Raw genomic sequence first — 12,589 nt, 5'->3', positions numbered from 1 at the left:
ATCAATTACAACCCTCTGGGTCTGACCACGAAGCCAGTTTCCCAGCCAGTGGATTGTGGTGGAGCCAAGGCCACAACTGGCCAGTTTGGCCAAGAGGTGATTATGGGATACCAGATCAAAAGCTTTTTTGAAGTCAAGATATATGACATCAATCTCTTCTCCCTTGTCCAGGTGATAGGTCACCTGGTCATAGAAGGAAATGAGATTAGTCAAACAAGACCTACCCGCAACAAACCCATGATGGCTATCCCTTAGAATGTTAGCCTGGGCCAGTCCATCAAGGATGGCCTCCTTAATAAACTTTTCTAAGATCTTCCCCAGGATGGAAGTCAGGCTAATGGGCCTGTAGTTAGCTGGATCCACTCTCCTCCCTTTCTTGAAGATCGGCAGATCGGCACCACATTGGCCTTCTTCCAGTCTTCGGGCACTACACCAGAGTGCCAGGAGTTTTCAAAGATCCATGCCAGGGGCTGGGCTATGACGCTCGCCAGCTCCTTGAGTACCCTGGGGTGCAGATTGTCAGGGCCGGCTGACTTGAAGGTATCCAGCTTCTCAAGGTGTTCCCTCACGAGGTCAGCATTTATGGAGGGTAGGGGATCCCCGTCACCCGGATCCCCCTGTCCCATAGCAGGCATGGGCGTCCCATGGGACTGATGAAAGACTGACGCAAAGTACCTATTTAATAGGTTGGCTTTTTCCTGGGCATCAGTTGCCCCATCTGGTTTAGCAGGGGTCCAACATTGCCCTTGCTTTTCCTCCGGCTCCCCACATATCTGAAAAAGGACTTTTTGTTGTCCTTGATGCTTGAAGCTAGTTGGAGTTCAGTTGCAGCCTTGGCTTTCCTGGTTTGCTCCCTGCAGGACCGGACCAGCACAGAATAATCCTCCTTGGAGGTGAATCCCGTCCTCCATCCTTTGTAGGCTTTCCTTTTTAGCCGCAGGAGGTCTGCTAGGTCCCTGGAGAGCCAGGAGGGCTGCTGTGCCTTCTTGCTGCCTTTCCTCCGTGTTGGAATAGATTTAGCTTGTGCATTGAGGATCGCTTCCTTGAGAAGCAACCACTCTTCTTGAACTCCCATCTCCCTGGGGTCATGGTCCCTGAGGGCCTGACCAACAAGCCTCTTGAGCTTATCAAAGTTGGCTTTTCTGAAGTCAAGGACTTCTGTGTTGCTGACTGACTTGCCAGTTTTACAGCGGATGGTGAAGGTGATCAGCTCGTGGTTGCTGTCACCCAGCTTCCCATCGATCACTAGGTTGCAGATTAGGTCGTCCCCTGTAGCCAGTACCAGGTCGAGCAGCGCTTTGCCTCTCGTTGGCCCATAGACTTCTTGAGTCAGGTAGAGGTCATCCACGCACGAGAGAAAGCTTTGCGACCGCTCGGATTTTGCTGAGTGATCCTCCCACGAGATGTCCGGGTAATTGAAGTCACCCATGACAACCAAGGTCCTGGAGCAAGCGGCCTCAGTCAGTTCCCGGGCGAACTTAATATCTAACTAAATGGAATCGGTATACCAATGGTGACCCCAAATTGCGCTGGCCCTTACAGGGTTCATGGGATCATATCCTCAAACACCTCCAAGAAAATTTAAAAAGTAAGCACCCTGTTCAAATGAAAGCCTGGTACCTATAGGAAAACAAGTCCAAAAAGCTCCATAAGCACACCCTTGTGGCTTCCTATAAGGATAATGAAAAAAATTAAAAAGCAAAAGCCAGAGGAGCATCCTGCCTATTCTTACCTGGTCCAAGCCTTTAAGGCACATTCCGGCAATCAGGACCCAGAAACCAGCCTCCTTGCCATGGTTATTCAGATCTTTGTTTTAGGGCTGTTACCTAGGATCTCTGAGTCCCTGCAAAGCACTGTGATTGGGCAGGAAGCCAAACCCCTCGCCGAAATTTTGGCTGCTGCCACTCATTTCTATAGTAAAGCCCAACAGCAATCAAAGGCTCAGGACAAGCTGATGGCTTTGCAAATCAGAGATCTCCGGGGTGACGCCAAACCCCAGCACCCTGCAGGACCATTTCGCTCGACCCGACCACCCAGTCCCTCTGACATTCCCCATGATGTCAGCCACTACTGTAAGCAAAGAGGCCATTGAAAAAATGAGTGCCCAAACAAACCCCGGGGGCCCCCGCTCTCAGGTAGTACCCCTCCATTTCAGCCAGGCGCCCACCGAGCTCCACCGTCCGGACCAGCTCCTCTCCAGTCCTTCAAAGGTGAAAATCAGTATTAGGACAGCGGAGAAGACCCAGAGACTCTAGCTCCTTTACTTTCTACCTTCTCCTATGCTACAATACCTGTTACTGTGGGAAAACAGATTGTTCCCTTTCGTGTTGATACCAGTGCTGCTTTGTCTATGCTTAGCTCTGATTTTGTTTCTAAGGTTCCCGTTTCTGATAAAGTAATCACCGCTGTAGGTATTGGGGATCAACCTATTGACCACCCGGTTACACAGCCGCTCTCATTTACCTTGGGTCCCCTTACTGAGCAACATGCGTTTTTGCTGAGTCCTTGCGCCTCTGTAAATCTGTTGGGGAAGACCTCCTTTGTAAATTGCGGGCAACAGTTCACTGTTCTCCAGATGGGGTTTTTCTCACATTATCCCAGGCTCAAATTCCTGCCTTGATGATGACACTTATGGAACAGGAACCCGAGTCCAATTCTTCCTCATTGCAACAGGAACTATTGGCTCACCTTCCTGAGGCCTTTTGGTCCCACTCCATAACCGATGTGGAGCTTCTTAAGAGTGCCATCCCAGTTTCTATCAAGGTTAAACCAGGAGTGTCTCCCCCATAGGTCCCGCAATACTCGCTGTCTGTTGCTGCCTCTTGAGGCATTGCACCTGTCAGACAAGGTCTCCTAGAAGAGAGTGTCCTTGTACCTGCCCGCTCCTGTTGTAATACCCCAATCCTTCCAGTCCAAAAGAAGGAGAAGCGTACATCTGAGGGGTTGTCTGTTTATCGTTTTGTTCAAGATTTGCGTGCTATTAACAATTTTGTGATTCCCTTAACAGCTGTGGTACCCAACCCCGCCACTGTACTTTCTCAAATACCCACTTCTGCTCTTTATTTTACTGTGGTGGAGCTCTGTAATGCTTTCTTTTCTATACCAGTTCACCCTGACTCTCAATATTTATTTGCTTTTACTTATCAGGGCGACAATACACCTTCACCCGTCTGCCTCAAGGATTCCATGACTCACCCACTATATACAGCCAACTTCTCAAGTCTGACCTTGATACAGTCCAGCTGCCTCATGATTTTGTGCTAGTTCAATATGTAAATGATTTGCTTTTCTGTTCTGATACTCTCCCTCACTGCCAAACTGACTCTGTCACTCTTTTAGAGCAACTTGCAGCATGGGGCCACAAAGCCTCCCGCTCTAAGCTCCAGTTCTGTCAGACTGTTACCTATCTGGGGTACACTATTTCTCACGGTACCCGTCACTTGTCTCCTGATCGTCTTTCTGCTGTTCTCTCTCTCCCTCGCCCACAGACTAAATGCCAGCTCCGTGGGTTTCTAGGTGCTACCAACTACTGCTGACATTGGATTCCTAATTATTCTGAACTTTCTAAACCTCTCACCCTTCTCACCTGTGATTTTTCACTTGATCCACTCCCCTGGGATGACGTCCATGAATCTGCCTTCTGCCAGCTCAAGCAAGCCCTTTCTTCCTCCCCCACTCTCGGTTTTCCTGACTATTCTAAGCCATTCACTCTTTTCTGTCATGAACACAAAGGTACTGCTTTTGGTGTCTTAACCCAGCCTTTTGGGCCTTCTCCACACTGTCCCATTACTTATTATAGTGCCTCCCTCAACCCAGTTGCTTCTGGGTTTCCCCCTTGCCTCCGCGCTGTTACTGCTGCTGCCCTGCTGGTTTCTAAAACTGGTAACCTTGTTCTTGGGCACCCCCTTACTGTTGCTGTCCCTCACGCTGTCCTTGCCCTTCTCCAACGCGGCAGGACTCAGCACCTGTCCCCCGGCCACTTAACCCGCTATGAGGTGGTTCTCTTGGCTGCGGACTATGTGACCCTTGTCCGCTGTGATCCCCTCAATCCTGCCTCTCTTTTTCCTTCACCCTCAGATGGTCAAACCCCATGACTACATTCAGCTTGTGGATTTTGTTTCTCTTCCTCGTCCTGATCTTTCAGATACCCCTCTGCCTAACCCTGACTTCATTTTCTATGTTGATGGCTCCTGTTTTCGAGATGATCATGGACTTCTCCGAGCTGGCTACGCTGTCTGCTCCGATTATGCCGTTGTTGAATCTGCTCCTCTTTCTGTTACTAGCGCTCAAGCTGCTGAACTCATTGCTCTCACTCGTGCCTGTCACCTTGCCACTGAACAATCCATTAATGTCTATACAGATTCTCGCTGTGCCTTTGGTAACTGCCATTCCTTTGGACAGATCTGGAAACAGCAAGGGTTTCTTACTTCTGCTGGAATTCCCATTTCTCACCATCACCTTATTACTACTCTCCTGGATGCTATTTTTTTTCCCTCTACCCTTGCTGTCCTATGGTGCAAATTGCACACTGTTGCTGATGATCCTGTGTCTCTGAGAAATGACAGGGCGGATGCCACAGCCAAGACCACCGCCTTGTCAGAACTGTCAGCTCCGGTCCTTCAGGCCGCTCTCTACCTCTCTTCCCCTGTCTCCCCTCCCTCCAGGATGCTGCCCCACATGCCAAAAAAGACACCTGGATTTCTGTGGGCTGCTGTCTCCACTCTGATTCCTTGTGGCGGCACCCATCTGGTCACCTTGTAGCCCCCTGGGCCCTGTTGTCCCTCTCAGCCCAAATGGCCCGCTCAGTGGCCCACTCGGCCAAAGGGGGGTTGATGGCCAAGGTAGACCATCATTGGTATGCCCCAGGTTATTTTGCTGTGGTAGCCCATTTTCGTCACCAGTGCCCATAGTGTCAACCCTGGCCGACCACCCCGCCAGCCACACACATTCCACAGACCTTTGGGGCATTAGCCTTTCTCCCACCTCCAGATGGACTTTATTGAGCTGCCCAGGTCGGGACCCTGGAAGTATGTGTTGGTCACTGTCTGCCTTTTTAGTGGCTGGTCTGAGGCATACCCTTGCCGGCGAGCTGATGCCCTCATTGTGGCCAAAAAGCTTCTTTTTGACCTGCTGCCCCACTTCGGTCTACCCCTTTCCCTGGACTCAGACCATGACTCCCATTTTGTTGGCCAGGTGGTCCAACATGTTTGCAAGGTCCTTTCCATCCCATACCAGCTCCACACGCCAAATCATCCTCAGAGTGGGGGTAAAGTGGAACAAAAAACTTTGATATTAAGCTTTGCTTGGTGAAAACTTGTGAACAAACTGGTCTAAAATGGCCAGAGGCCCTCCCGTTGGTACTTTTCCAAATCCGAAATTCTGTTCAGAGGTCCTTGGGTCTGACGCCTTTTGAGATTGTTATGGGTCGACCCATGAGGGGACTCGCCACACCTCCACCCCAACATCTGACTCATCTACATGATTCTCTATTAACCTACTGCCAAGGGCTCACCAAGGCACTCAAAGTTATCTCGTTGCAGGTTAAAGCCACAGCACAGCATCAGTCTCTAGGTGGTGACTCGGTTGTCAATCCAGTCCAACCGGGAGATTGGGTCCTGCTTAAAGTCCACCAAAGAAAGGATTGCCTGCAGCCTCGGTGGAAGGGGCCTGCTGACCACCCCACCTGCTGTGAAAATTGCCAGGGTTTCTGCTTGGGTCCATATCTCCCACTGCAAGACAGTAACCGCCCTGATGGAGTAGAATGCTTCTCTCACCAGCAATACTTCCATGAAGATCCAAAGGGTTCCTGTGAGTAAAGATCAGACAATGAAATCTCAAAGAGGTTCCTTGTGAGTGAAGGTCAGATGACGAAGTCTTGAAGAATAGCCTACATAGCTAGCCAAGTTTTATTTGTGGCTATGAACTTTTGTTTTATGTGTTGAATTGCCTTTAGTACTTTAGTATGAATCATACTAACCCTTGGGAAGTTGCAGATAATTATGTAGATTTAAAAACTCCTCAGGGAGTAACGCTGTTCTGTATTCTTGTGGTCAGTATTTTATTGGTGGTAGTGTGCTGGAGGCCGAAGTTTTAGTCAAGGGTAGCCCCTCGAAGTTCCCAGGGACAGCAGTGTTTGGGATACCACTTGAAAAGGCCCCAAGATGTTGCCTTTTCTTTTATTCTGCTTCATGCCCAGGGTTTTAGTCAGGGCATGGGAAGAGAACAATATTATGTTCCTGGGGCAGAGCATTGCTAGTGCAGGCAATCTTACAAATTGCTGGGTGTGCATACATGAGCCTACACACCCAGCCAAAGGAATCCCAGTGCTTGGGTTATCGATTGCCCTTGAGGATTGGAGAAACAGTACCAATACCAGCTTCGTCAGATTTTCCTACCACTCCAGTAGAACACAGCAGTCAATCTCTGAATGATGGAAAAAGGCTTGGGATAGCTGAAAACCGTCTTTTAGACTTGAAGCAGCCCTGTGATATAGGTCCAATTGGAGTGGTAGGATGGGCAAAACTGGTTACTCAGTGGGGCGCTACCCCAAATGTTGAGTAGCCTTCGATTATCACTCCCATAATATGTCTAGGATCCTTCTGGGAAACACGTCCCTTCAGTGCACCAACGGATGTCTCACTATTCATATAACCCTGGAGGACACCCATAGTCTGGTAATGAATGGGTCTGAATTTTACGTGTTGTTAGGTTCTACTTCTTGTAACCAATCAATATCTCAATGCAGGTGGGTGGGGAGCACACGTGCCCCTTCCTATACCTTACAGGTCAATCGAAAATGCCGGATTGGGAGCACAACCTGTAGGGACCTCAGCACTGTAGCCACTCCAAGCTTGTTCTGGCTATGCAGAAATGATGCCCACAAGATTTTGCCCTGGCACTGGGTCAGCACCTGTACCCTGGGGAAACTTGTCCAAGAATTTGACTTATACCCAAGCCTCTCTCTGCATGAGGTGTCTAATCTCCCACCTGGCTTGCCCAGATCTAGGCGAGCTGTTGAAAATCCACTGGTTTGCTAGCCCACAGGAGTCCATCAATTTACTAGGGGATTCCTCCCTTGGTTGTGGGTAGCTGAACTAGAAAGAGCTATTGTAAACATTTCAGGAGTTATGGAGGAATTTTTTTAATGCCAGCGCCAATGCTTTAGGAGCTCTTAATGATGAAATTACCCAGATAGGGCAGGTGGCTACCAAAAACCGTATGGCTTTGGATTATCTCTTAGCTGCCCAGGGTGGGGTCTGTACTGTTATTAATCACACTTGCTGTACCTGGATCAATCAGCACCAACAAGTGGATAAAGACCTCTGTACCATAAGAAGGCAGTTGCAGGTGATCCATGCGGTTGCAGAGGAGAAACCCTTCGATTGGTGGGAGTGGTAGGGGGACATCCAGATGTAGGGGGATCCCTGCTAAAATGGTGTATCCTAAGTTTATTATGCATTTTTCCCATTTTCATTATTATTCAAATGATTCTGTGTTGTTTACACTGTTGTCTATCAAAAACTGCTCAGAGTGTTTCTAGGCTCTCTAGGACCGAATTACAGATGACGGTGCTCAAGGAAGTGGCCTATGAGTGCAAACGACAAGAAAATGTCAAAAGCCTTATGAATGTAGAGATGTAAGCACAAGCGCTTACAAAGGGGGAATGGTGAGGAATGGAAAAGTACTGAAAGGAGTGTTTTACTGTGTCGGGTCAGGATGGTGGGGAAGATGTGATATGGATAAAAGCTGAGCGAGAATAACACCGCAGCTTTCAAATAAGCTTATCAGGAAACAGCATGAAAAAATTTGCTTCTACTTTTTTACTTCAACGTTTCTCCAGGTATCCCAAGTACACCAAGCACATACGTACATACATATCACAGTACCCAATTTAGGAATTCACTTGTGTGTGTATGTGTAGGTGGGTCATATGCGTGTAAATTAGTGAATACACACATATATATTTATAGATATAGATATTGTGCATGTGGTGTATGAATTAGTAATCAGCATATGTGTATTGAATGTGCAGATGTTGGTAACTGGTAACTGATTCTGTCTAAATTTGGTGTGTGTAGTGTGTGTGAACCTAGACCACTTATTTTGAACGTATGTGCCTGAGCTGGTAGTGTGAGTGTGTATGCCTAATAGGGGTGTATGCACCTAGTCAGTGTGTGCTTAATTGATTTTTATGTGTGCATGTGCATTTGTACACCATGCCTTCCTGTCTAACAGTGCAATATTGAGAGCCTGACCCCTCAGGGCAACAGTTTAAGGTCATGTTTTCCAGAGCTTGCCTCCTTTCACATATGATACTGTCCATCAAATATGATTACCTTTTTCAGACCACTTTCATCAACAACCTTCATTTGAACAATAGATGTGTAATTTAGTAGCAAAATTAAACCACTGAGTTTATTTCAACAGACCAAAACATCAGCTCCAATGTGAGTCAATCATCAACTTGCACATGGAAAGGGAGATACTTGGTTACTTGGATACTTCCAATAACATAACTAGGGGTGGGCAAGTGGGCCACCAGCCCTGGATGCCAATTTAGAGGAGGCATAAAAATGGTAGCCACTGACACTATTAGCCAGAATCTGCTGCCACCCAGGGTGCAGAAACTGCTTGTTATTCCTCTGGCTACTTCCACAGCTCTGCCCCTTCTCAGGCGAAAAAAAGTGCTCATTGTAGGCACAGGAACTTTCTGCCATCTGGGACAACAAGAAGTGCTTGGTGAAGATGAATCACTACAATTAAGTGACATCTACGTCCAACGTCACCTCTGAAAGGCAACTCAGGAGCACAACTGCAGTTGGTACAGTGTAGGCATAGTGTAAGATAGCCTGTGATGTCAGTTAGGTATCAAGCACTTCAAGGTGACTTATAACTATGAAGAGACATTGCAGATTGTAGTTGGTGATGATCCCATGGAAGCCTACTTTCTCACTGGTGCTGGGGTCAACACTGAGGCTTTTGAGAACTCTGAGGGTGCTGACCATAAGGAGTGTGAGCAGTGTCCAGCCTCTATCCTGGTCATACATGAGGAGAAAAGCCAGGGCAACTTTGGGGAGTTCCTCCTCCTATTTGGGGTCACTGAACAGAAAGCTTAGAGCTGTCAAGTCACAACAGCTCTGATGTCACCAATGGACCAGTATGGCCCATCCTAACTTATTATCCTGTCTATATACCTGGCTGCCCACTCCACACCACCACCTCTGCCAAACATCCTCCTCCTTCACCTCTGACAAACCAGCCCTCCTCCTCTCAGCACCTGGGGATCTCTCAGCACTTGGCTATCACATCACAGGCTTTCTTACACTTCAGAAGCCAAACAGCATGAATAGCTACCTAATCACCAAGTAACGTTCAATGTTACAGCATCTGTCCCCTCTTCTCCCCTACCACCATGCCTTCCAGGTTTTGGCAGTACACAAATGGCCCATAATGTCACTTCAGTGAAGCATAATTATTCGTTATTTCCCCATGCAAGGAAAATGGTTTTTTGGGTGAAGGAAGTGGGGGGTGTACATGTTTGCATTTTGCTTCTTACAGGGAAGGTTCAAATTAAAAACCAGTGGTTGGAGAATGTGTTGCCAGCCTAAGCAGGAGCTCGTGGGCTTAGTCCATGACTTTATAAAATGGGGATGCTAACACACCCTGTTCAGTTCCTTTGTTTTGGGGCTTGGTATCTGTATGTCAGAATTAATACCTACCCCCCATTAGACAATAATTGTAACCACTTAGAATAGGGCAAGTAATGAAGCCCATTTAAGCAGAAGCTGGGAGACAGTGGGGGCAAACAGCCTATGGACTTTCTCTGCTATACTCAGAAGTCCTCAGGAGATTCCAGAGACTTGGACCCAAAAGGCCTGCTGGGATTTCTGCTTTCCAGCCCCCTAGCCACTGTGCTTTGTCATAGCATAGACTCAGAGCCATTTTGAAGTGCTTCACCTAGAAGACTGTGCAGTGCAGAAGCACTTTAAATGTGAATGGGACTTGAAGTTTTGCAAATCTACATCTGCCCACACCCTTAGATATTCTCCCCACCTCCTTTTGCCAGACATGCCAAACAGAACAAAGCAGAGTCCCTCACAATACCGCCCTAACAGAGTACTGGCAGAGACATTTGGAGCAAGGTACGGCAACAGAGGTACTGGTATAAGGCATCCAGCAGAGTTGTCATAAGCTCTGCCGAATTACTCCTGGAGAAAAAAATTGGGAATAATGCCTATGAGGAAATCTGCCAACTGCTGGTGTCTCCTCACTAGTCATCAGCCTGTTGTAAATTTTATCCAGGGCCATCCCTGGGGGGTGGATGCAATTTGGGGCAACCGCCCTAGGCCTTGCACTTTGGGGATCCCCATGGAACTGGGCAGAGTGCCCGCAACCCCTCCTGCAGGGCCTGCCTAGTACTGGTGACTCCATGCCACCGCTGCTGCCGTTAGCTTCACGTCCAGCTGCTCACTCCCCCCTTCCCACCACTGCCACCGCTGCTGGCTTCTTTGTGTCCAGGCCCCGCACAAGCTGATTTGCCCCAGGCCTACACCCTGTTTGGGTCATCTCTGATTTCAACTATTCAGTTTTCTTACATAATGATCAAATGCTCTTGCCATTAAAAAAAAAATCACCACCCTCTGATTTTATGATCACCCCAGCATTTGCAGAATATAAAATAAGCAGCACTAAGCACTGCCTTCAAATGGTCAAGGAAAAAAAGATCATCCAACACCACATAAACTATTCTCCTTTCACTTACTGCACAGTCTACTCCCTTTCACTGCAAAAAAACATACCTATACTTTATTTATTTATTCTGATTGAGAAGGAAAAGCAGATTAATACGAACTACCAAGCGACAGGATGCACTACAAGTCAGCTATGTAAGATGGAAAGATCAAGACACTGAAGGAATACTGGTGCCATCACTAAAGGAAGGAAAGGAATAGAACTTCTAGGAAAGTAGCCAGCAAACACTTGAAGTAAGATAACAATTTGAGGCATACAAAGATTTGGAATAGTAGCAACATTTCTGTATGTCATGGTGAATGGAATGTCCAATATGAATGTTGAGGCTGATTTAGGTAGCTATGGGAAATTTAGTTATCCAGATTCACTGCTGTCCTGGAGCTTTGTTCAAGACAGTAAGAGAGGGATTCTGAAGCAGTATAAGTCTACTGCCAAGTGACAGAAGGCTCAGACAGAAGACAAGCTCCCTGTTGTAACTCATGGAGCCACACAGGAAGTGCCATGGGTTACAATGATCCCAGGAAGTTCACTGTTGTGTCCCAGATGTTGGGGAATCCAGCTGCTGTTTAGAGTGTCGGGGGGAGGTGGGGTCCAATACACCTGCCTCACCCTCCAGCACTGGCAGAAAAAACCCGGGCTGAACTCCCTCCACTCCTTTTCAACCCTCCCATTCTGAAAACAGCACCAGGGCTGGGAGGCAGCACAGACAGAAGTTACTAAAGGCACTTCATTTTGGATTTGCATGGGATTGGGGGGTTTTAAAATACTCTGTAGCCATGCACTTTTGTTTGGTCACAGCTGTAGAGTGTTTTCTGGAGCCTGATCGAGTGAAAATCGTCACTTCCGTCTGTGCTTTAAATTGCACTATAGACATAGGAATCTTTAGTGGTTGCTAAACAGAGGATCTGTACAAATCCAAGGTGCTGCCACTTTAGACAATTAGACAACCTTTGGATTGCAAGATATTCTTCCTCAAGCATTAAAAAGCTTGTTTACAAGCTTGTAAACTTGTAAACTTGATTGCAACTACATAAGTTGGTCCAATAAAAATCTCACCCTAAAAAATCCTTTCCTCTCATATCATTTCTAGATCATCACAGCTACATCGCTCTTATACTACCATAAGAGTATGTGCAAGAATTCTACTGCTTGGTATGTTCCCTTTTGTAAAACCATTCTAAAATCTGTACCCTTATAGCTTGCCAATAACTCCAGCTGCAGCTTACAGAAGGTAGAAGCTGCTAGGAGAAAAAATAAAACCCAAGAGAAAAATAGATGGTTGAACAATCACGTGCGTATGGAGTGTGTGTGTGGGTGGGGAGTGGGAATTATGCCCTTCCATTAAAAAAAAAAAATCCCACAGGCAAAGATTAATTGCAAGATCCTCCTTGGAAAACTTCCCCAAGCTGTTCTATCGAGGGCCATTGAGTTTGCCTCCTTCACAGAAAGACAGGTGTTCTTCTAGAATGTCATTCGGATGCCATGGGGAAAGGCACAATATAAGACATTAGGACAATATAAGACAATGTAAGCCGTTAGGATGCAGATTTTAGAATGGTTTCACAAAAAGAAAATTGTGGTCAAGAGAAGTGCATTCTGCTTTCACTTGGGAAGGGAGCACTTGTGGACTACTGCCAGCCAACTTAAAGCTCCACCACTCTGCGCACCACAAGTGACTCAGTCATGTTAGCTTGAAGAGAGAAGGGAAGATTTAGGAAAAGAATCAAAGAGACACTGCAGTAATGAAAACCATGCAGCTTATTGTTCATACACATGGTTAGACACTGTGTTCATCTAACTAAAAAGGGACAAAAATTATTTGTGTTACAGGATTCTG

General features: G+C 47.0%; 1 protein-coding gene across 1 annotated transcript; it reads left to right on the top strand.

Moving 5' to 3' along the window:
- The first annotated feature begins 6,677 nt into the window (after positions 1-6,677).
- LOC149868472 (syncytin-2) lies at positions 6,678-7,398 on the top strand. Its single transcript, XM_090037639.1, is given in 2 exon segments — positions 6,678-7,142; positions 7,144-7,398. Coding segments are annotated over 2 exon segments (720 nt in total).
- Positions 7,399-12,589: the final 5,191 nt, after the last annotated feature.

This window comes from Crocodylus siamensis, chromosome 3, assembly GCF_052110815.1.
Source record: "Crocodylus siamensis isolate JL-2025a chromosome 3, ASM5211081v1, whole genome shotgun sequence".
Lineage (NCBI taxonomy): Eukaryota > Metazoa > Chordata > Crocodylia > Crocodylidae > Crocodylus > Crocodylus siamensis.
The sequence above is the reverse complement of the archived record's forward strand: the minus strand, read 5'-3'. Positions and strand labels throughout refer to the sequence as shown.